Source organism: Babylonia areolata, chromosome 10, assembly GCF_041734735.1.
Source record: "Babylonia areolata isolate BAREFJ2019XMU chromosome 10, ASM4173473v1, whole genome shotgun sequence".
Lineage (NCBI taxonomy): Eukaryota > Metazoa > Mollusca > Gastropoda > Neogastropoda > Buccinidae > Babylonia > Babylonia areolata.
The window spans coordinates 45,406,579-45,433,819 of NC_134885.1; the positions used below are offsets into that span (position 1 = coordinate 45,406,579).

Consider the following 27,241-nt stretch of genomic DNA (forward strand, 5'->3'; position numbering starts at 1 on the left):
CCAAGTGGAAACACGGAACAGGAATCCTTGGTGTGACCAAGTGGAAACACGGAACAGGTGTGACCAAGTGGAAACACGGAACAGGTGTGACCAAGTGGAAACACGGAACAGGTGTGACCAAGTGGAAACACAGAACAGGAATCCTTGGTGTGACCAAGTGGAAACACGGAACAGGTGTGACCAAGTGGAAACACGGAACAGGTGTGACCAAGTGGAAACACGGAACAGGTGTGACCAAGTGGAAACAAGGAACTGAAATCCTTGGTGTGACCAAGTGGAAACACAGAACAGGAATCCTTGGTGTGACCAAGTGGAAACACAGAACAGGAATCCTTGGTGTGACCAAGTGGAAACACAGAACAGGAATCCTTGGTGTGACCAAGTGGAAACACGGAACAGGTGTGACCAAGTGGAAACACGGAACAGGTGTGACCAAGTGGAAACACGGAACAGGTGTGACCAAGTGGAAACACGGAACAGGTGTGACCAAGTGGAAACACGGAACAGGTGTGACCAAGTGGAAACACGGAACAGGAATCCTTGGTGTGACCAAGTGGAAACACGGAACAGGTGTGACCAAGTGGAAACAAGGAACTGAAATCCTTAGTGTGACCAAGTGGAAACACAGAACAGGAATCCTTGGTGTGACCAAGTGGAAACACGGAACAGGAATCCTTGGTGTGACCAAGTGGAAACACGGAACAGGAATCCTTGGTGTGACCAAGTGGAAACAAGGAACTGAAATCCTTAGTGTGACCAAGTGGAAACACGGAACAGGAATCCTTGGTGTGACCAAGTGGAAACAAGGAACTGAAATCCTTAGTGTGACCAAGTGGAAACACAGAACAGGAATCCTTAGTGTGACCAAGTGAAAACATGGAACTGAAATCCCTGGCACGCATGCGCTCAGGTACACAGACACCCTCCCATTTTCTTCACAGACAAGAAGGAAGAAAGAAAAAGTTCAAACTATTCAGTCTAGTCTAACAGTGCATAATTATGAGCATTCTGAACTTCTCAGTATGTCACAGTTGTGTACATGAGTTGCTTAAATACTAAAGTGAACTTTGTGCCATTCCTTTCTTGTTTTTAGATCACAAGTGGGATCAACATCACAACTGCAGCTCGTGAGAGAATGAAATGCTCTGGTATTTGTTATTCAATTGGAGATTTTCTCTCACTACACACACACACACACACACACACACGTAGACACACAGAAGACCGTAAGTCCATACCCCATCTGGGAGATGAATAAAGCACATTTTGATGTTAATCACACTGACATGAAAAAGAATGAAAATCCGAATATCATGGCAACAGAAGTCCGAGTACACCTTCAAAATAGATACTGTGATCATTTACAGATCTACACGGACGGCTCACTATTAGACAATGGCCAAGCAGGTTCAGCTTTCGTTATACCAAAACTGAAAACGGAAAGATCATACTATATTGGTAAAAATCGTTCAATATTCACTGCTGAACTTATTGCTGTTCTTATGGCTCTAAATCATATTCTTGATCTTCCAGTTTGCCTTCTACAAGTCTTATTTTGCGTTGATTCCAAATCTGTATTATGTGCTTTAAACTCATCAAATTGTAAGAACAAATCCAAAATCATAATAGAAATCAGCCACATTTTACATCTTTTAAGCTTGAAAGGAACACATATAACGTTTTGCTGGGTTCCTTCACATCTTGGTATTCTCTACAATGAATGGGCTGACAGTGCTGCAAGAAAAGGAGCAAAAAACGAACAGGGAACCATAGAACTTTATGTGCCTCTGTCTGTACAAGAGGGTTATCGAATACTAGAAAAAACATCGTGGAACAAAGTCAGATTTTCACTGACTGCAGATCTCTCCTGCAGGGACTCCAGTCAACCAGAAACGAACAGCAGCTGACAAACATCAAAGCAGCCCTTCATGACCTTTCAAAACGGTCGACTGTCACTGTTCAGTGGGTTCCTTCTCACTGTGGGGTCACGGGGAACGAAAAGGCCGATGCTCTCTCCAAGGCAGGCAGCAAAATGAAGCAGTTCAGCCACCCCGTGACCTACAGAGAGGCCAGGACCATCATCCACAACCGATACCAGAACCAGTGGAAGAGAAGGCTGGGTGAAAACAGTGGTGTCGATCCAATCCACCAGCTCCAGAGACACCAGCAGACAGTCCTCTTCAGACTGAGAACTGGCCACTGCCGACTACTGAGTCACCTTCACCGTATAAAGATCGCCCACACTGATGAGTGTCCGTGTGGCACTGGACCCCAGACCCCTGAACACATCCTCCAACACTGCCCAACCCATGAAGCTCTATGGCGTCAAACCTGGCCAGGGGGCACAGAGCTACAGGCGCAGCTTTGGGGAGACCGCCACGACCTGGAGAAGACCGTGGGTTACATCGTGGCGACAGGGGTGACCGTCTGACGCAGCCAAAACATCGAACGCGGAAGAAGAAGAAGAAGAATACCAGGAAAACGGCAAAACTTTAAACCGTAGTGTGATTAATGTTCAACAACCGGGAACTATCAATCAGTCAAATACATACAGTAATTCAATAAGATTAAGGCAGATCCATACATTATCAAACAGGATAAAACTGAACGCTTTTATAACTAAGTTCAGCAAAGATGTTAGGTGCATATGTGGAGAACATATATCTAGCAACCATATCATATTCGAATGTCAGAATCTAAAATGTTTTTTGCCAGACTTCACCAAAAGTTCTTTTGAATGTGTTATTAACAATTCCAATATGTTATTTGCTGTTGCAGAAGGTTTGCTGCGTAGTCCAATAGGACATTTGTTATAGTTGTTTGATGTTGGCGTTTATAACGTTTCCATTTTCCCTAGCGTTGTCTCTCCCTATTCACCCTCCACACATACACACACTTTTACCCCCACCCCCTCCCACAACCCCTACCCCCACGGTTTTTTTTTTTTTTTTTTTTTTTTTTTGCCAATATCACTTCAAGTGGAAAGACGTTAAACTGAAGACGAACGAACGCACACACACACACACATATATATATATATATATTTGTTTGTTTGCTTCTGTCACGACTGTTTATGTCTGCGCTTAGTTTCTTGAAATTCAGCCTGAGACATGCTAGTGCTGTCGTTCCTCGTGGCTTGGATGGGATGGAGGGAACTGGGACCACCCTTCAACGACGGTAGCCTACACACTGCACTGGTCAGCACTGTCAGATCAAATCAAAACAAGGAAGAAAAAAAAATTAAAGTATACCACACGCCTTGCTTCTGGATTTCTGCGAGTTGATGTACTTGTGGCGGCCGGGGTTTGACATGGAGCGCTCTGCTTTCTGCTTCAGCCCCCTGGCCCTTCCGTTACGGCTGTCTCTGGCAGTGCTGGGGCCACTTCCTGTGCTGGTCTGAGGGCTGCTGGCACTGTCATTAACCACGTCATGTCGAAGGGTATGGATGGAACTGGGACCATCCTCTGGCTGTTGTATAGACTGCACGGGGCTACACTTGTCGTTGTTGTTGCTGTGGTCGTTACTGCTGCTGCTTACGTTGTTGCTGCCGCCGCTGTTGTTACTGTTGTTGTGTGGATGTGGGTCAGAGCCGGGCCGTTGAGGGGCAGCAGGAGGAGGGGGGTTGTTGTGATCCAGGTTGTTGTCATGCTCACTCCCTGAGCTGCTGCCGCCCTGAAGGCCCACCCTGTCAGGACGTCTACCGCCAGACTCTTCCCGAGGTGAGGCCGCGTGGGATTCAGAGCATGTGGGGAGTTGCTGTACAGTGTGTGTGGATGTGAACCCTTGCCCTGTAACTGGCGAGGTACAGGCTGCTGAGTCAGGGTTCACTGATGTGCCCGGAGTTCCAGCCACCACTGCTGCCGCCGACTCCAGCAAGCTGACCCCTGAAGGAACGGGGCCGCCCGAGAACAGACCGGAGACCTCACCGCTCTGCTCTCGGGGACTGCTGTGGGGACAGGGCAGGCCGGACACCTCACCGCTCTGCTCTCGGGGACTGCTGTGGGGACAGGGCAGGCCGGACACCTCGTTCTCAGCGGGACAGACCCCGCAGATGCTTTTCCTCACCATGCCCCCCGCGGCAAAGAGGTCTGACACCAGGGCGGGGGTGGTACTGGGGCTGGACACCCTCCGCTCCGTGCTGGCTCCAGACACCCTCCTCTCCAGGCACGAGATGGACACCTTCCTCGGACGCCTCACCACCATCCCCACGTCCCGCCCACCCACACCGACACCACCACCCACACCCCCAGCCTTTCCGAATGAAGAGGAGATGGAGTCAGGAGAGTGGCTGTGGCCCTGGTCGTGGGTCAGGTCGTCGAAGGAGACAGGGGAGTAGATGTGGCGGTGGGAGGGGAGGGATGTGATGAAGTGGCTGTCAGTCTCCACGCTCTCGGGATCCACGACTTTGGTGGTAGATGGCGGCGTCTTCCGGCCCGTCTCCTGCTCCTTCTTCTCCCGCACGGACTTTCCGTCACGACCCTCCAGCCAATAGGTCTTCATGGACCCCTTGCCCTGTTGGTCAGGTGGGGAACAGACACCACGTGTTGTAGAGACACGGTACAACGTGTTGTAGAGACACGGTACAACGTGTTGTAGAGACACCATACAACGTGTTGTAGAGACAGTGTACAATGTGTTGTTGAGACACGGTACAACGTCTTGTAGAGACAGTGTACAATGTGTTGTAGAGACATGATACAATGTGTTGTTGAGACATGATACAATGTGTTGTAGAGACACGGTACAATTGTGTTGTTAGAGACATGATATAATGTGTAGTAGAGACGTATCGTGTTATATTACATGGGTTGTAGAGGTACAATGTGTTGTAGAGACATGATACAATGTGTTGTTGAGACATGATACAATGTGTTGTAGAGACACGGTACAATGTGTTGTAGAGACAGTGTACAATGTGTTGCAGAGACATGATATAATGTGTAGTAGAGACATGGTACAATGTGTTGGAGAGAAATGATACAAGTGTTGTTGAGACATGATACAATGTGTTGTAGAGACACGGTACAATGTGTTGTAGGGACAGTGTATAATGTGTTGTAGAGAAATGATACAATGTGTAGTAGAGACATGATACAAGTGTTGTAGAGACACGGTACAATGTGTTGTGGAGACATAATACAATGGGTTGAGGGGACATGATACAATGTGTTGTAGAGACATGATACAATGTGTTGTTGAGACATGATACAATGTGTTGTAGAGACACGGTACAATGTGTTGTAGAGACAGTGTACAATGTGTTGCAGAGACATGATATAATGTGTAGTAGAGACACGGTATAACGTGTTGTAAAGACATAATACAATGGGTTGAGGAGACATGATACAATGTGTTGTAGAGACACGGTACAACGTGTTGTAGAGAAATGATACAATGTGTTGTTGAGACATGATACAATGTGTTGTAGAGACACGGTACATGTTGTAGAGACAGTGTACAATGTGTTGCAGAGACATGATATAATGTGTAGTAGAGACATGGTACAATGTGTTGGAGAGAAATGATACAATGTGTTGTTGAGACATGATACAATGTGTTGTAGAGACACGGTACAATGTGTTGTAGGGACAGTGTATAATGTGTTGTAGAGAAATGATACAATGTGTAGTAGAGACATGATACAATGTGTTGTAGAGACACGGTACAATGTGTTGTGGAGACATAATACAATGGGTTGAGGGGACATGATACAATGTGTTGTAGAGACACAGTACAATGTGTTGTAGAGACATGGTACAATTCGTTGTCAAGACATGATACATTGTGTTGTAAAGACACGATGCAATGTCTTGCAGAGACACGGCACAATGTCTTGTAGAGACATGATATAATGTGTTGTCAAGTTATGATACATTGTGTTGTAGAGACACGGTACAATGTGTTGTAGAGACATGATACAATGTGATGTAGAGACACGATGCAATGTGTTGTAGAGACTGGGTACAATGTGTTGTAGAGACACGATGCAATGTGTTGTAGACACATGGTAGAAAGTGTTGTAGAGACATGATACAATGTTTTGTAGAGACATGGTACAATGTGTTTTTGATACACGATGCAATTTGTTGTAGAGACACGATACAACGTGTTGTAGAGATTTGGTACAATGTGTTGTGGAGACATGGTACAATGTGTAGAAAAGATGATACAATGTGTTGTGGAGACACGATACAATGTGTTCAAGAGACACGTTACAATGTGTCATAGAGACTTGGTACAATGTGTTACATGATACAATGTCTTGTAAAGACAAGGCAGAGTGTGTTGTAAAGACATGGTACATTGTGTTGTAGAGACATGATACACTGTCAAGACATGATACACTGTGTTGTAGAGACATGGTACAATGTGTTGTAAAAACACAGTATAATGTGCTGTAGAAACACAATACAATGTGTTGTAGAGACATGATACAATGTGTTGTAGAGACATGATACAATGTGTTGTCAAGACATGATACATTGTGTTGTAGAGACACGATACAATGTGTTGTAGAGACACAATGTTATGTGTTGTAGAGACACGTTACAAATATGTTGTAGAGGCACGATGCAATGTGTTGTAGAGGCACGATGCAATGTGTTGTAGAGGCATAATACAATGTGCTGTAGAGACATGATACAATGCGTTGTAGAGACATGATACAATGTCTTGCAGAGACACGGTACAATGTGTTATTGATATATGATGCAATGTGTTGTAGAGATATGATACAATGTGTTGTAGAGATATGATACTATGTGTCGTAGAGACACGGTACAACGTGTTGTGGATACACGGTACACTGTGTTGTAGAGACATGATACAATGTATTGTCAAGACATGATACAATGTATTGTCAAGACATGATACAATGTGTTGTGGGGACACATTACAATGTGCCGTAGAGCCATGATACAATGTGTTGTAGAGACATGACACAATGTGTTGTAGAGACATGGTATAATGTGTTGTGGAGACATATGATATAATGTGTTGTAGAGACATGGTACAATGTGTTGTAGAAACACGACACAATGTGTTTTAGAGACATGGTATAATGTGTTGTGGAGACATATGATACAATGTGTTGTAGACACATGGTACAATGTGTTGTAGAGACACGTGTTGTAGAGACATGATACAATGTGTTGTAGAGACATGATAAATGTCTTGCAGAGACAGGGTACAATGTGTTGATATATGATGCAATGTGTTGTAGAGATACCATACAATGTGTTGTAGAGATATGATACAATGTGTCGTAGAGACACGGTACAACGTGTTGTAGATACATGATACACTGTGTTGTAGAGACATGGTACACTGTGTTGTAGAGACACGATACAATGTGTTGTCAAGACATGATACAATGTGTTGTGGGGACACAGTACAATGTGCCGTAGAGCCATGATACAATGTTTTGTAGAGACACGACACAATGTGTTGTAGAGACATGGTATAATGTGTTGTGGAGACATATGATACAATGTGTTGTAGACACATGGTACAATGTGTTGTCGAGACACGTGTTGTAGAGACAGGGTACAATGTGTCGTAGGAACATGATACAATGTGTTGTAGAGACAGGGTAAAGTTGTGTTATAGAGACAGGGTACAATGTGTTGTATAGACACGTGTTGTAGAGACAGGGTACAATGTGTTTAGGTGACACATGTTGTAGAGACAGGGTACAATGTGTTATGGAGACATGTGATGTAGAGACAGGGTACAATGTGTTATGGAGACACGTGATGTAGAGACAGGGTACAATGTGTTATGGAGACACGTGATGTAGAGACAGGGTACAATGTGTTATGGAGACACGTGATGTAGAGACAGGGTACAATGTGTTATGGAGACACGTGATGTAGAGACAGGGTACAATGTGTTATGGAGACACGTGATGTAGAGACAGGGTACAATGTGTTATGGAGACACGTGATGTAGAGACAGGGTACAATGTGTTATGGAGACACGTGATGTGGAGACAGGGTACAATGTGTTATGGAGACACGTGATGTAGAGACAGGGTACAATGTGTTATGGAGACACATGTTGTAGAGACCGGGTACAATGTGTTATGGAGACACGTAATGTAGAGACAGGGTACAATGTGTTATGGAGACACGTGATGTTGAGACAGGGTACAATGTGTTGTAGAGACACATGTTGTAGAGACCGGGTACAATGTGTTATGGAGACACGTAATGTAGAGACAGGGTACAATGTGTTATGGAGACACGTGATGTTGAGACAGGGTACAATGTGTTGTAGAGACACGTGATGTAGAGAGGGTACAATGTGTTATGGAGACACGTGATGTTGAGACAGGGTACAATGTGTTGTAGAGACACACGATACAAGGTGTTGTACAGACACAGTAGAGTGTGTTGTGGAGACATAATACAATGTGTTGTAGAAACACGATACAATGTGTTGTAGAGACATGATACATTGTGTTGTAGAGACACGATGCAATGTGTTGTAGAAACATGATACAATGTGTTGTAGAGACAAAATTCAATGTGTTATACAGACATGATACAATACGTTGCAGAGATAAGGTACACTGTGTTGTAGAGACACGATACAAGTTGTTGTTGAGACATGATACATAGTGTTTTAGAGACATAGTACACTGTGTTGTAGAGACACGATACAGTGTGTTGTAGAGACACGATACAATGTGTAGAAAATATATGATACAATGTGTTGAAGAGACACGGTACAATATGTTGCAGAAACATGGTACAATGTATTACATGATACAATGTCTTGTAAAAACACGGTAGAGTGTGTTTTAGAAACATGATGCAATGTGTTGTAGAGACATGATACGTTGTGTTGTAGAGACATGATACGTTGTGTTGTAGAGACATGATACGTTGTGTTGTAGAGACATGATACGTTGTGTTGTAGAGACACGGTACATTGTGTTGTAGAGACCCGATCCAATGTGTTGTAGAGACACGATCCAATGTGTTGTAGAGACATGATACAATGTGTTGTAGAGACACGATACAATGTGTTGTAGATACATGATACATTGTGTTGTAAAGACATGATACAATGTGTTGTAGAGACACGATACAATGTGTTGTAGAGACACGATGCAATGTGGTGTAGAGACATGATACAAGGTGTTGTAAAGACACGATGCAATGTGTTGTAGAGACATGATACATTGTGTTGTAAAGACATGGTACATTGTGTTGTAGAGACACGATGCAATGTGTTGTAGAGACACGATGCAATGTGTTGTAGAGACACGATACAATGTGTTGTGAAGACATGGTACATTGTGTTGTGAAGACATGGTACATTGTGTTGTAGAGACACGATGCAATGTGTTGTAGAGACACGATACAATGTGTTATAATGTGTTGTAGAGACATGATACAATGTGTTGTCAAAACATGATACATTATCTTGTAGAGACATGATGCAATGTGTTATAGAGACACGATCCAATGTGTTGTAGAGACACGATGCAATGTGTTGTAGAGACATGATACATTGTGTTGTAAAGACATGGTACATTGTGTTGTAGAGACACGATGCAATGTGTTGTAGAGACACGATGCAATGTGTTGTAGAGACACGATGCAATGTGTTGTAGAGACATGGTACATTGTGTTGTGAAGACATGGTACATTGTGTTGTAGAGACACGATGCAATGTGTTGTAGAGACACGATACAATGTGTTGTAGAGACATGATACATTGTGTTGTAGAGACATGGTACATTGTGTTGTGAAGACATGGTACATTGTGTTGTGAAGACATGGTACATTGTGTTGTAGAGACACGATGCAATGTGTTGTAGATACACGATACAATGTGTTATAATGTGTTGTAGAGACATGATACAATGTGTTGTCAAAACATGATACATTATGTTGTAGAGACATGATGCAATGTGTTATAGAGACACGATCCAATGTGTTGTAGAGACACGATCTAATGTGTTGTAGAGACATAATACATTGTGATGTAAAGACACGATGCAATGTGTTGTAGAGACATGATACAATGTGTTGCAGAGACATGATACAATGTCTTGTAGAGACACGATACAATGTCTTGTAGAGACACGATGCAATATTGTAAAGACATGGTATATTGTGATGTAAAGACATGGTACATTGTGTTGTAGAGACACGATGCAATGTATTGTAGAGACATGATACAATGTGTTGTAGAGACACGATGCAATGTGTTGTAGAGACACGATACAATGTGTTGTAGAGACATGATACAATATGTTGTAGTGAGACGGTACAACATGTTGTAGAATCACGATACAACGTGTTGTAAAGACAGGATCCAATGTGTTGTAGAGACATGATACAATGTGTTGTAGAGACACTGTACAATGTGTTGTAGAGACACGATACAGACACGATACAATGTGTTGTAGAGACATTGTGTTGTAGAGACACGGTATAATGTGTTGTAGAGACATGATGAAATGTGTTGTGAAGACGCGATACAATGTGTTGTAGAGACTTGGTACAGTGTGTTGTAGAGACTGACACGATGGAATGTGTTGTAGAGACACGTGTTGTAGAGACACGTTACAACAAGGTACAATTTGTTGTAAAGACACAGTACAATGGGTTATAGAGACACGGTACAATATGTTGTAGGGACACAGTACAATGTGTTGTAGAGACACTCTACGACGTGTTGTAGAGACACGGTAGAACACATTACAATGTGTTGTCAAGAAACGGTACAATGCGTTGTAGAGACATGATAGAATGTGTTGTAGAGACATGATACACTATGTTGAAGAAACACGGTACGATGTGTTGTAGAGACACAGTTCAATGTGTTGTACAGACACTGTACAACACGGTACAATGTGATGTGAAGACACGGTACAACACGGTATAAAGTGTTGTAGAGACACAGTACAATGTGTTGGAGAGACGGTACAATGTGTTGTAGAGACACAACGCAATGTGTTGTAAAGACACGTTACAATGTGTTGTAGAGACATGCTACAATGTGTTGTGGAGACACGTCAAAATGTGTTGTAAAAACATGATACATTTTGTACAATGTGTTGTAGAGACACGGTACAATGTGTTGTAAAGACACGGTACAACACGGTACAACTGTGTTGTAAAGACACTGTACAATGTGTTGTAGAGACACGGTAGAATGGGTTGAACAACACGGCACAATGGGTTGTACAGACACGGAACAACACGGTACATTGTGTTGTAGAGACACGGTACAACACGGTACAACTGTGTTGTAAAGACACTGTACAATGTCTTGTAGAGACACGGTACAATGGGTTGTACAGACACGGTACAACACGGTACAATGTGTTGTAGAGACACGGTACAATGTGTTTTAGAGACACGGTACAATGGGTTGTACAACACGGTACAGTGGGTTGTACAGACACGGTACAATGTGTTGTAGAGACACGGTACAATGGGTTGTACAAAACGGTACAGTGGGTTGTACAGACACGGTACAACACGGTACAATGTGTTGTAGAGACACTGTACAGTGTGTTGTAGAGACATAAGCACATCGCCTTCAAAGGACACAATGACTGGTCGTTACACCAAAAGACCAAACGAACAAGCTTGTACAAAGTAAAGGACTATACAAATAGAATAGAAGAGAATCTCGTATCAAACGAGTATTAATCAACACAGATAGCATGAAGAATATTGTTTGGCATGATTTACACGTGGATGTGTAACACTTAAGTCCCTATAAATCTCTCTCTCTCTCTGTCTGCCTGTCTGTCTGAGAGAGAGAGAGAGAGAGAGAGAGAGAGAGAGAGAGAGAGAGAGAGAGAGACAGACAGACAGACAGACAGACAGACAGACAGACAGACGGACGGACATGTGGATATAGTCACCTTGATAACGACGAAGCCGCGGTCCTTCACAACGTAAGGCGTGTCAGTCAGTTTCTGTCGGGTTGTCTCGCTGATATGGATCTTCATGGCCTGTAACGAGCATGTATGCGTATCTCTCTGTCTCTCTATGTTTGTCTCTCTCTCTCTGTCTGTCTGTCTGCCTTTGTCTCTGTCGGGTTGTCTGTCTCGCCCCACCGAGCACCTTCCCCCGAAATAAATAAACAACAACAACAACATCAAGAGAAAAACAAACCCCCTGAAAATTTGTCTTATCGCGAATTTAGAAACCGGAAGAATTTCGTGAGATTCTGGTGATAACAGCAGATGCGCAAGTGCAGTAACGGTGAACCCTGACCATCACACTGCGTGTTTTTGGAAACAAATCTGATTCAGATGGTCGTTCATGGACATTATGCAGTGAGTGACAAGGCATTTACGCAAATCAATTTCTATAAAATATGTGACCACGAACTTTCGTTGTGATCGGTGCACACGAGCTGAATATGAATATGCATAATAGACACTGTTGATCTCCTTTTAACAACAAGCAACCACTTGGGCGAATATGGACAGTAACATATACTTTTTATGCCTAGAGTCATATTTCAAATTCCAAAGTCTTGTGTTTTAGATGTGTGATCCTTTAAAAATATTTCCCATAGTACATTCAGATTGCTGTCCCGTTACTTCGCAGAATTTTGCTGCTCCTGGTAGATGCGTGCATCAATGTCTGCTCCTGGTAAATGATGGTAATGCGTGCATCAATGTCTGCTCCTGGTAAATGATGGTAATGCGTGCATCAATGTCTGCTCCTGGTAAATGATGGTAATGCGTGCATCAATGTCTGCTCCTGGTAAATGATGGTAATGCGTGCATCAATGTCTGCTCCTGGTAAATGATGGTAATGCACGGCGTGCATCAATGTCTGCTCCTGGTAAATGATGGTAATGTGTGCATCAATGTCTGCTCCTGGTAAATGATGGTAATGCGTGCATCAATGTCTGCTCCTGGTAAATGATGGTAATGCGTGCATCAATGTCTGCTCCTGGTAGATGCGTGCATCAATGTCTGCTCCTGGTAAATGATGGTAATGCGTGCATCAATGTCTGCTCCTGGTAAATGATGGCAATGCGTGCATCAATGTCTGCTCCTGGTAAATGATGGTAATGCGTGCATCAATGTCTGCTCCTGGTAAATGATGGTAATGCGTGCATCAATGTCTGCTCCTGGTAGATGCGTGCATCAATGTGACTTCCATACTAACCAGAAGTGTCCAATATGAATCAGAAATGACTTCTTTAATCAGTGCGTCAGTATGTCACACAAAATTACCAGGTCTTGTGAATAAGAAATAAAACTGTAACAGTAACCTGGCTGTGGATTATTATCTTTCGCTTCCTATGTTTCGTGTCCTTCCCGCAAGTGCACTGTCACAATGATTAGAACGCGTGGAAAGAACTTTTTCTATTTTATAGCCAAACACACACACACACACACACCCATACACACACACACCCACGTGATCCAAAAAAAGACTACATTTTTATCTCTCCAAACTCGAAGCCTGCCCGCCAAAGACACACACTTCCCTGTTTTTCACTGTCATCTACATGTCTTTCTTTCTCTGGACAATCAGGGCCTATGTGTTTGATAGTGTAATCAGGGCCTATGTGTTTGATAGTGTAATCAGGGCCCATGTGTTTGATAGTGTAATCAGGGCCTATGTGTTTGATAGTGTAATCAGGGCCTATGTGTTTGATAGTGTAATCAGGGCCTATGTATTTGATAGTGTAATCAGGGCCTATGTGTTTGATAGTGTACTCTTCAACGTCAACAATCAGGGCCTATGTGTTTGATAGTGTAATCTTCAACGTCAACAATGTGGGCCCATGTGTTTGATAGTGTAATCAGGGCCCATGTGTTTGATAGTGTACTCTTCAACGTCAACAATGTGGGCCTATGTGTTTGATAGTGTAATCAGGGCCTATGTGTTTCATAGTGTAATCAGGGCCCATGTGTTTGATAGTGTAATCTTCAATGTCAACAATTAGGGCCTATGTGTTTGATAGTGTACTCTTCAACGTCAACAATCAGGGCCTATGTGTTTGATAGTGTACTCTTCAACGTCAACAATCAGGGCCTATATGTTTGATAGTGTAATCTTCAACGTCAACAATGAGGGCCTATGTGTGTGATAGTGTATTCTTCAACGTCAACAATGTGGACCTATGTGTTTGATAGTGTAATCTTCAACGTCAACAATCAGGGCCTATGTGTCTGATAGTGTAATCTTCAACGTCAACAATCAGGGCCTATGTGTCTGATTGTGTACTCTTCAACGTCAACAATCAGGGCCTATGTGTTTGATAGTGTAATCTTCAACGTCAAGAATCAGGGCCTATGTGTTTGATAGTGTAATCTTCAACGTCAAGAATCAGGGCCCATGTGTTTGATAGTGTAATCTTCAACGTCAACAATCAGGGCCCATGTGTTTGATAGTGTAATCTTCAACGTCAACAATCAGGGCCTATGTGTTTGATAGTGTAATCATCAACGTCAACAATCAGGGCCTATGTGTTTGATAGTGTAATCTTCAACGTCAACAATCAGGGCCTATGTGTTTGATAGTGTACTCTTCAACGTCAACAATGTGGGCCTATGTGTCTGATAGTGTACTCTTCAACGTCAACAATTAGGGCCTATGTGTTTGATAGTGTAATCTTCAACGTCAACAATTAGGGCCCATGTGTTTGATAGTGTAATCTTCAACGTCAACAATTGTTCTGCATGCAGGATGGTCATGAATGCACCTTCGTTCTGACCCCGCCCCGATCCCAGTCCTCTTTTGTTATTGTGACCCCAGGCCCATGTGTAATAAAAACAGTTCTGAGTTTTGAAGGAGAAAAGGCCTTACCTCCCCGTTGCTCTCCATGCGAGAGGCGGTGTTGACGGTGTCCCCAAACAGACAGTAACGAGGCATCTTCAGCCCCACCACTCCCGCCACTGTGGACCCCGTGTGAATACCTGCACATGCAGCAACACCAATATCACCAACACGGTTTCAGTGACAGTTTTCAGGTGTCACCAGCAAGTGCACAGACTGGTCCATGATTATACACACGCTGCACCACATCTGCTGTGTAAACTTACAGTTTCTGTTTCTCAAGGCGTCACTGCATTCAGACAAATCTATAGACGCCACACCACGTGTCTGCTAGACAGACGCCCGACCAGCAGCATAACCCAACGTGCTTTGTCAGGCATTGAATGCATGGATATCTATCTATCTCTATGATATATGTGCGTGCGTGCGTGCGTGCGTGTGTCTCGAGTGGATTTAGTGGATTTCTTCCACAGGCATTTGCCAGAGGACAACACCTATGATGCTATGAGTTCTTTTCCAGTGGCAGATAAACGTCTTGACCATTCCGCAGTCTTCCTCCTCACGTTAGCACAGTCTCAGTGTTAAGGAGGCGTCAAATCGAGTGGACTGGTCCATATTGTACGCAACACATCTGCTGTATAAAACAAAAGACACATACACACACACACAGACACAGACAGACACACACAGACTGACCAATACGGATCTTCATGCTGTCATTGGACGAGGGGTCCTTTAGGTCAGGCATGGCGGCCAACATGTCCAGAGCCATGTCACACATGCTCTCCGCGTGGTCAGTTGTCACTGTTGGTGCTCCCGCCACTGCCATGTAGGCATCGCCGATCGTCTCCACCTGGGTGGCCGTGGTGAGGATGATTATAATGATGATGATGATAACAACAACAACAATAATAACAATGATAATAATGAGAAAGGTAAAAAAACAACAATGATAATGATAACAACCACCATTATGATGATGATGATGATGATAACAATAACAGAAAGAATACTACTACTAGTACTAGTACTACTACTACTTCATATAGCGTCTTTCTGTGTAAAACATGATCAACTGCCCTGTGCAATGTTAAAAAAAAAATCGATGATTAAAACGTGATGAAACCTTAATAATAATAATACAGTTTTTCTATGGCGCGATATCCAGCACCAATGCTGCTCAAAGCGCCTTACATCATCCAGTTGACTATAAACATGCCTTAAAAAACACACCAACCGCTATCTGACAACGGAAAACATCCAGTGTGTTCATATGAATGAAAAAGCACACTTAAGAGATGAATCAGATTATAAAAGCTATGAAGTAAATAAGGCTTAGATTAAAACAAAATGCATTTCATAGAACATACACACACACACTCACACGCACATACACGCGCGCGCGCACACATACACACACACATATATGTGTGTGTGTGTGTGTGTGTATGTCCCTCCCTTACAGACACACACACACACTCACACACAGACACACACGCTGACATTAAAAATCAACTGCACTAAAAACAAAATTGCATAAACATTAAGATATTTCTTATTTTCTAACACATAATTCTGTTCGGACATACTAACATGCATACACACTTACACACGCGTACCAGAGCACTTTACCCTCACAAACACATGCACGCACGTACGCACGCACGCACGCACGCACGCACACACACACACACACACACACGCCCATTAAAAGTAACCAGATAGAAAAAATGCCATCACATCTAAGACCAAAACTACATAAAATACACAATGCATTAAAACAGGACTACTGACTAAAAATACTAGTACAAAGATACTTGTTGACAGGCATACCTTGGTTTAACCGTTCCGCTCAGAACAAAAATGCTTACAGAAAAGGTAAGTTTTCAGATCTGACTTAATGGAATGTAGATCAGAGGAATTTCTAAGAGATGAAGGTAGAGAGTTCCACATTTGGGGAACTGAGCTCTGAGAGACCTATTTGCAGCGCATTCCAGATTAGTCCTTAGAACTTTAAGCAGCTTTTCAGGACTGGATCTTAATGTTCTGTGCGGTTCATATGTTTCCAATACAGAGGAAAGATACAATGGAAGAGACTTGTCAAAATGTTTGAAGGCGAGTGTCGCTAACTTACAGCGAATGCGGGACTCAATCGGAAGCCAGTGTAACCGATTCAGCAAAGGTGTAACATGATCAGATTTCTTTTTGGCGAGAACCAGTCGTGCAGCATTGTTCTGAATTTTCTGTAATCTGTTGATGGAGGAAGATGGTAAATCTGCGAGAGTGGAATTGCAGTAATCCAGTGGAATTGCAGTAATCCAGTCTGGACAGGACAAATAAGGAAACCAACTAAACCAGACGTTTCTCTGTTATGTAGGGTCTGACTGAGGCTAGCCTTCAGAGATGAAAATTACATGAGCGACACAAGAATGGAATTTGGTCGTTCATAGTCAAGGTTTGATCGAGATATACACCCAGGTATTTGGCTGATGTTTGAAATGCTACTGAAGCAGGGTCAAACGTAACTGGGTCCTTTTCTGCTGCCTTAAGACGAGTTAGGTCTCCAACGGCCAAGAGTTCAGTTTTGTCTTCATTGAGCTTTAGCTTGTTTTTGTCCATCCATGTTTTTACATCAGCTACACAAGCTTTCAATACTTGAAGAGCTAAATCTATTAAAGGTAAATCAAACAGCAACCCTTGTTTTTATCATCTGATATGTGAAATTATCGCACATTCTTATGATATAGGGATTAACATAAAGAAAGTGAAATCTATATTTTTCCTGTGTTTGTGTCTTTCAGACAGCGTCAGAGGGCAGTACTGACCACCAGAAGTACTTCTGATTGATAAGGATCCAGTACCATCATGGCAGAAGCTCCGCCTGAAGGAAGACCTGGATTAAAGTCTTCAGCTGACCAGTGTATCATCCACCAACAGACTTACAAATGTGATGAAAATGAGTCTGATTTCTCCAAGTTGCGTAATTTTTGATGAAACTCACAAAAGCCATGATTTTTCCCAAACGATTAACATTTTTATAGTTTTATGAGAATAAAAGTTGTTCACAAGTCCCTTCGTTTTGCTTCTAGATATGTCTTCCTATATCTTACTAGGTAGCCTTTACAAAAGACGAAGTGCCGCATTTTGTGTGAATTTTGCCATGAAATCCTCAAAAAGGCTCTACATTTCATGAACGAAATAATATTTTGATAAATGTATAAGAACAAAAGTTGTTTTGCGTGCTATTCTACATCTTCTTGTTTAGTAGTACTTGTTTCTTTGCAACCATTTAGGCAGAGCAGAACACAAACCGAGAATTTTGTCGTGTTGCGTAATCTTTGATGACACTCACAAAAGTGATTATATTTCCAAAACGATCAACATTTTGATAGTGTTATGAGAATTAAAATTGTTCCCAAGTACCATGCGCTTCGTTTTGCTTCATAAAGTGTCTTCCTATATCTAACGATTTAACTTTGACAAAAGACGACATGCCGAATTTTGTGTGAATACGTCATGAAATCCTTAAAACGCCACTACATTTCACAAACAAATAATAATTTGATATACTTATAAGAACAAAAGTTGTTTAGCATGCTATTATACATCTTTTTTGTTCAATAATGGTTTTTCTATCTTCAATGGTTTAGACTCTGGGAGAACAGAGCTTGATCACGGTGCGCGTTCTCGGCGCGGTAGGGTGGGGTTAGAAATCACGTGATAACAGGCAGAAAGCTGCTACGTTCACAATATCATGATTTTCTGACGTCTATGGACAAAGACGGTTCCAAAAATATATGATAACACTTGCCACTATGAGTGGTACCGATTAACCTGCTGGGTGATGGACTAAACGAAACGAAACGAAACGAAATTTTATTTCACCAGGGTAATGAGATAAGCAAGTACACATGCTTTTTTCCACCCAGCCCTGGACAAAGAGAGAAACAAGAAGAAAACACACACACACACACACACACACACACACACACACACGCACACAAAACAAGAAAACAAAAACGCACAAATTTGCAATTATCAAGTACAAGAAAAAGAGAAGAAAAAAAAAGAATTAAGTACTATTAAAAAAAAAATAAATAAATAAATAAATGAAAATAAAAATAGAAAAAAAAAAAATTAAAAGAAGGAAGGTAAGGGGGGTGGGGGGTGGGGGGTGGATAGTCCATCGACCACAAACAGAATCACATACACATTCGCACACTCGGGGAAACAAATGTTACAAGGGGAGATAAAAAAAAAAGAAGAAGAAGTCAGGCATGATATACTACTCACACAGAGACAAACTAAGACATCAGTGAGACAACCAAACATTATCAGAAAAAAAAAAACACAAAAATCCCCCACAGTTATTGACTTGAAGAGAATAAATCAGATATTGTTATGTGTTACCTTTGAGTTCAGGCTTTTAAAAAGGAAAGTTTTGTATGTTGATTTAAATGAGCTGATACTGCTTATATTTTTAATGTATTCTGGTAAGGAGTTCCAAAGTGTCCCCCCTGAGTATGCCAGACTAGTTTTAAACAGATCGATTCTTGGTTTTTTTATAATGATATTATTTGTATATCTGGACTGATTCAAGGGGAACCGTGCAGTTAGTGAAGAAGGAGCAAATCCATTTTGTATTCGATACATCATAATTGCTTTATTGTATTGCAGTTTGTATGTTAGGGGAAGGATATCAAGTGTAATGTAGTCTTCGGGTGTCAGTGTAGAAGATTTTAGGAGTACAACTTTAAGGGCTCGCTTATGAATTCTGACTAGTGGCTTCAATGTACTGGCACTACAAAGGTCGAATAAAGTGGATGCATAATCTATCGAAGACTGAATATGTGCGTGGTAGAACAGTTTTCGTGCATTAATATCTAGAAAATGCTTAACTCTAGATAACTGGAACACTTTTTGGGAGACTTGCTTGCATAAACATTCAATATGAGGTGTCCAGGAAAGGTTGTTATCTATGGTTACTCCCAGAACTTTGTGATTACTTACTTCATCTATCTTCTTATCACCTATATAAATGGACGGTATACTAAAATCAATATTTTGTCGTTTTTGTCGAGAAGTAACTATCATGTATTTAGTTTTTTGCTCGTTTAAAGCCATGTGGTTTTGTTCCGTCCATCTGACCAACTCATCAACATTTTCTTTAAGGCTAATAGATAATTCTTTCAGGTCAGAGTGATTCGAATGAACAGAGGTGTCATCAGCAAAAAGTTCACACAAGCCTCTCGTAATAGATAGAGGAAGGTCGTTAATATATAAAGAAAAAAGAAGGGGACCAAGCACTGATCCTTGAGGAACACCAAATAGTTGTGTCTGAAATCCAGATTGTGCATTGGTTAGAGAAACAGTATGTTGGCGATTAGTGAGAAATGATCTGATGAGAGATAAAGCATGTTCGGAAATTCTATAAAGTGTTAGTTTTCTCAGTAATAGGTTATGGTCAATAACATCAGAGAGAGAGAGAGAGAGAGAGAGAGAGAGAGAGAGAGAGAGAGAGAGAGAGAGGGAGGAGCAACAGAAAGAAACGCAGAGAACTGGTTGCCAGGTCATCTGTGTTGCCCCTCAGGTATTGAGACTGCGGGATAGAAAAAGAAGGAGAATAAGATGGAGATGATGATGATGAGGAGGAGGAGGATGGTGATGAAGAAGAAGCGAAGACGAAAATGAAGAAATTTTGTTCTTTTAAGGGCTGTCACTGATTTTGCTGAACAAAAGTCCAAGGCACCCCCAAAGGAAGAACTCCAAACAAAGGACAGCAACTGACACCATGACCTGTAAGCTGTGTGTGTCTGCCTCAGCTGACAGCACTTCACTGACACCATGACCTGACAGGTCTCTGTGCCTGCCTCAGCTGACAGCACTTCACTGACACCATGACCTGACAGGTCTCTGTGCCTGCCTCAGCTGACAGCACTTCACTGACACCCTGACCTGACAGGTCTCTGTGTCTGCCTCAGCTGACAGCACTTCACTGACACCCTGACCTGACAGGTCTCTGTGTCTGCCTCAGCTGACAGCACTTCACTGACACCCTGACCTGACAGGTCTCTGTGCCTGCCTCAGCTGACAGTCCTGTGTGTCTGCCTCAGCTGACAGCACTTTACTGACACCCTGACCTGACAGCTCTCTGCGCCTGCCTCAGCTGACAGACCTTCACTGTCTCTGCCTCAGCTGACAGCCCTTCACTGTGTCTGCCTCAGCTGACAGCCCTTCACTGTGTCTGTCTCAGCTGACAGCCCTTCACTGTGTCTGTCTCAGCTGACAGCCCTTCACTGTGTCTGCCTCAGCTGACAGCCCTTCACTGTGTCTGCCTCAGCTGACAGCCCTTCACTTTGTCTCAGCTGACAGCCCTTCACTGTGTCTGCCTCAGCTGACAGCCCTTCACTGTGTCTGCCTCAGCTGACAGCCCTTCACTTTGTCTCAGCTGACAGCCCTTCACTGTGTCTGCCTCAGCTGACAGCCCTTCACTGTGTCTGTCTCAGCTGACAGCCCTTCACTGTGTCTGCCTCAGCTGACAGCCCTTCACTTTGTCTCAGCTGACAGCCCTTCACTGTGTCTGCCTCAGCTGACAGCCCTTCACTGTGTCTGCCTCAGCTGACAGCCCTTCACTTTGTCTCAGCTGACAGCCCTTCACTGTGTCTGCCTCAGCTGACAGCCCTTCACTTTGTCTCAGCTGACAGCCCTTCACTGTGTCTGTCTCAGCTGACAGCCCTTCACTGTGTCTGCCTCAGCTGACAGCCCTTCACTGTGTCTGCCTCAGCTGACAGCCCTTCACTGTGTCTGCCTCAGCTGACAGCCCTTCACTTTGTCTCAGCTGACAGCCCTTCACTGTGTCTGTCTCAGCTGACAGCCCTTCACTGTGTCTGCCTCAGCTGACAGCCCTTCACTGTGTCTGCCTCAGCTGACAGCCCTTCACTGTGTCTGCCTCAGCTGACAGCCCTTCACTTTGTCTCAGCTGACAGCCCTTCACTGTGTCTGTCTCAGCTGACAGCCCTTCACTGTGTCTGCCTCAGCTGACAGCCCTTCACTGTGTCTGTCTCAGCTGACAGCCCTTCACTGTGTCTGTCTCAGCTGACAGCCCTTCACTGTGTCTGCCTCAGCTGACAGCCCTTCACTGTGTCTGCCTCAGCTGACAGCCCTTGACTTTGTCTCAGCTGACAGCCCTTCACTGTGTCTGTCTCAGCTGACAGCCCTTCACTGTGTCTGCCTCAGCTGACAGCCCTTCACTTTGTCTCAGCTGACAGCCCTTCACTGTGTCTGTCTCAGCTGACAGCCCTTCACTGTGTCTGTCTCAGCTGACAGCCCTTCACTGTGTCTGCCTCAGCTGACAGCCCTTCACTATGTCTGTCTCAGCTGACAGCACTTCACTGACGAGCACACACGTCAACAGCAGTTTAGGGGTTAATAAGATAGACCGTTGATCGATTACTTATTATTTTCAACAACCAATAATTTTTGTTGGCCTAACAAAATGAATCAACGACTGAATGAGTAAACAAACACATATGAACAAACAGATTATATGGCGATGATATGAATAAATGGACAAAAAACAAGCAAAAAAGAACCAAACAACAACAACAAAAAACAACAACAACAAACAAACAAAAAACACAAAAAAACACACCCACACACACAACAAAAAACAACAGAAAACAAAAACCAACAACAACAAAAAACAAAAAAACAAACAATGAATTAAGAAAAATAAATGATTAACCATCAGACAGCGTATTGGTCGGCATGAAGACCTACTGACCACAGTGAAAAAAAGGAACATGGGATAGAGTGGCCACGTGACAAGATCAACGGGCTCTCCAGACATCCTTCAGGGAACAGTGCTGGGGGAAGGAGACGAGACAGTGAAAGATGTGGACAGACATCATCACTGAGTGGACAGACATCATCACTGACATCATCACTGAGTGGACAGACATCATCACTAACATCATCACTGAGTGGACAGACATCACTGAGTGGACAGACATCATCACTGACATCACTGAGTGGACAGACATCATCACTGACATCATCACTGAGTGGACAGACATCATCACTAACATCATCATTGAGTGGACAGACATCATCACTGACATCATCACTGAGTGGACAGACATCATCACTGACATCACTGAGTGGACAGACATCACTGACATCATCAATGAGTGGACAGACATCAATGACATCATCACTGAGTGGACAGACATCAATGACATCATCACTGAGTGGACAGACATCAATGACATCATCACTGAGTGGACAGACATCACTGACATCATCATTGAGTGGACAGACATCAATGACATCATCACTGAGTGGACAGACATCAATGACATCATCACTGAGTGGACAGACATCATCACTGACATCACTGAGTGGACAGACATCATCACTGACATCATCACTGAATGGACAGACATCATCACTGACATCATCACTGAGTGGACAGACATCACTGAGTGGACAGACATCATCACTGACATCATCACTGAGTGGACAGACATCACTGAATGGACAGACATCATCAATGACATCATCACTGAGTGGACAGACATCACTGAGTGGACAGACATCATCACTGACATCATCACTGAGTGGACAGACATCATCACTGACATCATCACTGAATGGACAGACATCATCACTGACATCATCACTGAATGGACAGACATCATCACTGACATCATCACTGAGTGGACAGACATCATCACTGACATCATCACTGAGTGGGCAGACATCATCACTGACATCATCATTGAGTGGACAGACATCATCATTGACATCATTGAGTGGACAGACATCATCACTGACATCATTGAGTGGACAGACATCTCTGACATCATCACTGAGTGGACAGACATCACTGACATCATTGAGTGGACAGACATCATCACTGACATCATTGAGTGGACAGACATCACTGACATCATCACTGAGTGGACAGACATCACTGACATCACTGAGTGGACAGACATCACTGACATCATCACTGAGTGGACAGACATCATCACTGACATCATCATTGAGTGGACAGACACCATCATTGAGTGGACAGACATCATCACTGACATCATCACCGAGTGGACAGACATCATCACTAACATCATCACTGAGTGGACAGACATCATCACTGACATCATCACTGAGTGGACAGACATCATCACTGAGTGGACAGACATCATCACTAACATCATCACTGAGTGGACAGACATCATCACTGACATCATCACTGAGTGGACAGACATCATCACTAACATCATCACTGAGTGGACAGACATCATCACTGACATCATCACTGAGTGGACAGACATCATCACTGAGTTGGACATACATCATCCTAACATCACACTGATTGGACCTAGACTCATCACTAGACATCATCACTGAGTGGACAGACATCATCACTAACAATCACTGAGTGGACAGAGAATATGTCGAAACTCAGGCCCATCCCATGACGCCAAATGGACAATGCCCATCCCATGACGCCCAGAAATGGACAATGCTCATCACAATGACCGCCAAAATGTGACAATGACCATCCCATGACCACAGAAATGGACAATGCCCCATCCCATGACCGCCAGAAATGGACAAGCTGCCCATCCCATGACCGCCAGAAATGGACAATGGCCCCATCCCATGACCGCCAGAAATGGACAATGGCCCATCCCATGACCAGCCAGAAATGGACAATGCTCCATCCCATGACCGCCAGAAATGGACAATGCCCCATCCCATGACCGCCAGAAATGGACAATGCCCCATCCCATGACTACCAGAAATGGACAATGTCCCATCCCATGACCGCCAGAAATGGACAATGCCCCATCCCATGACCACCAGAAATGGACAATGCCCCATCCCATGACCGCCAGAAATGGACAATGCCCCATCCCATGACCACCAGAAATGGACAATGCCCCATCCCATGACCGCCAGAAATGGACAATGCCCCATCCCATGACCACCAGAAATGGACAATGCCCCATCCCATGACCGCCAGAAATGGACAATGTCCCATCCCATGACCACTAGAAATGGACAATGCCCCATCCCATGACCACGAGAAATGGACAATGCCCTATCCCATGACTGCCAGAAATGAACAATGCTCCTCAGGCCCTATCCAATGACCACCAGAAATGGACAATGCTCCTCAGGCCCTATCCCATGACCACCAGAAATGGACAATGCCCCATCCCATGACCACGAGAAATGGACAATGCCCCATCCCGTGACTGCCAGAAATGGACAATGCTCCTCAGGCCCCATCCCATGACTGCCAGAAATGGACAATGCTCCTCAGGCCCCATCCCATGACCACCAGAAATGGACAATGCTCCTCAGGCCCCATCCCATGACTGCCAGAAATGGACAATGCTCCTCAGGCCCCATCCCATGACCACCAGAAATGGACAATGCTCCTCAGGCCCCATCCCATGACCGCCAGAAATGGACAATGCTCCTCAGGCCCCATCCCATGACCGCCAGAAATGGACAATGCTCCTCAGGCCCCATCCCGTGACTGCCAGAAATGGACAATGTCAGTGAAGCGTTCAGCAGTGCAGCGCTCCTCATGACCAAATCAGGTCTGGGAACCAGTAACACCAGTATCAGTATCAGTAGCTCAAGGAGGCGTCACTGCGTTCGGACAAATCCATATACGCTACACCACATCTGCCAAGCAGATGCCTGAACAGCTGCGTAAATCAACGCGTTTAGTCAGGCCTTGATAAAAAGAAAGAAAAAAAAGAGGTAAATAAATATCTAATATATATATATATATATATATATATATATATATATATATATATATATAAATAAACAGAAATGATACTGCTACTACTACTACTAATAATAATAAAAACAGCAACAATATTAATAAATATAAATAAAATAAAAAGACAATAATGATAAATAAACAAATAAGCAAATAAATGTAAAACATACAGCCTACACAGACACACACAGACACACACAGACACACACACACAGACACACACACACACGTGCACAGAGCTCTCCTGACATGTGTACACTTACACACTCGCGCACCAATGCACGCAAACACACACACACACACACACACACACACACACACACACACACATATATTATTTAAACATCGAACGAGGAAGATATGCAAACATTCCCAGAGAAGAGAGGTCATGTGCTATATGTGAAGTTGTTGAAGATGAATTGCATTTCTTAGGTACGTGTATCTTATTTCATAATTTGCGAAGCCATCTAATCACAACTATACAGCAGTATGATCATCAATCAAATGTGATCTCTAGAAAAATACAAAACAATATACTAAAACCAAGTGATTTATTCACCTGCGATGACTGTCAAAAAACACTTGCCAACTATGTATTTCAGTGCATGCGTATTAGATGACCGTTTATTTCATTGTTCCCTTTGTTCTTTGTTGTGTCTATTAATCCTTCGGGATTTTATGACAATAAATGAAGTCAAGTCAAGTCAAGTCAAGTCACACACACACACAAACACAGGCTTCCACTGATTGGCCGCAAGACGGATGGGAAAAGATCTGATGCCAGGAACGTGGCGTCTAGCGTGTTGCTCAGTCTATTGCATTTGGAAAAGCCCACAGAGACTGTTCCGTTTTGAAGAAATTTGCGCAATGTTGGTTTGGAAATGATGCCGATATTTGTTTGATTTGCAAAGTATCGTGCTCTTCCTTTCATGCTAGACTTACGGCCGCTCCCTCTCTCTACCTTTATTTCTTTGGGGCTATCGATGGTGTGATGGCCTTGTACCTGTTCTTTTTGGTATTCTTTGACTTTTCTGAGGATTTTCGATTTTCCTAGATGTAGGCCGCTCGTTGTTGTTGCGTTACCAGCAAGTCTGTCAGCTCGCTCATTTCCCTTAACACCTGCATGTCCTGACTGTGACAGCGAAATGATTGTGAGGACAGAGAGAACAACGAACCTCATGCCACCGGCCATTCAAGACGAGTAAAAGAATAAACCAAACAACTTCACAGGTTTCCCGATGTCAACTGTGAACATCCACCGGCCATTCAAGACGAGTGAAAAAATAAACCAAACAACTTCACAGGTTTCCCGATGTCAACTGTGAACATCCACCGGCCATTCAAGACGAGTGAAAATATAAACCAAACAACTTCACAGGTTTCCCGATGTCAACTGAGAGTGAAAATATAAACCAAACAACTTCACAGGTTTCCCGATGTCAACTGTGAACAGGCACCGGTCATTCAAGACGAGTAAAAGACGAGTGAAAAAATAAACCAAACAGCTTCGCATGTTTCCCGATGTCAACTGTGAACAGGCACAACAGATGTGCGTTTCATGGTCCAAGGGGGCAACAACAGCTTGCAGTGCCTGTCTTTTGTACAAGCTGATTACTCCCCGTCAGTTTCAGTTTTACTCTCACCATTAACCAATGGA

At 43.3% G+C, this 27,241-nt stretch overlaps 1 protein-coding gene across 1 annotated transcript in view; it reads right to left on the reverse strand.

The window, feature by feature from the left end:
• Nucleotides 1-3,060: 3,060 nt before the first annotated feature.
• The window catches only part of LOC143286380 (soluble guanylate cyclase gcy-31-like), a 131,291-nt gene continuing 107,110 nt past the window's right edge, over nucleotides 3,061-27,241 (reverse strand). The window contains exons 13-16 of the mRNA XM_076593921.1: nucleotides 15,474-15,630; nucleotides 14,808-14,917; nucleotides 11,894-11,983; nucleotides 3,061-4,512 (exon numbers count right to left, since the gene is read on the reverse strand). Of these exons, the coding sequence (XP_076450036.1) occupies nucleotides 3,241-4,512; nucleotides 11,894-11,983; nucleotides 14,808-14,917; nucleotides 15,474-15,630 (1,629 nt within the window). The 3' untranslated portion in view covers nucleotides 3,061-3,240. The remainder of the gene's footprint in view (nucleotides 4,513-11,893; nucleotides 11,984-14,807; nucleotides 14,918-15,473; nucleotides 15,631-27,241) is intronic.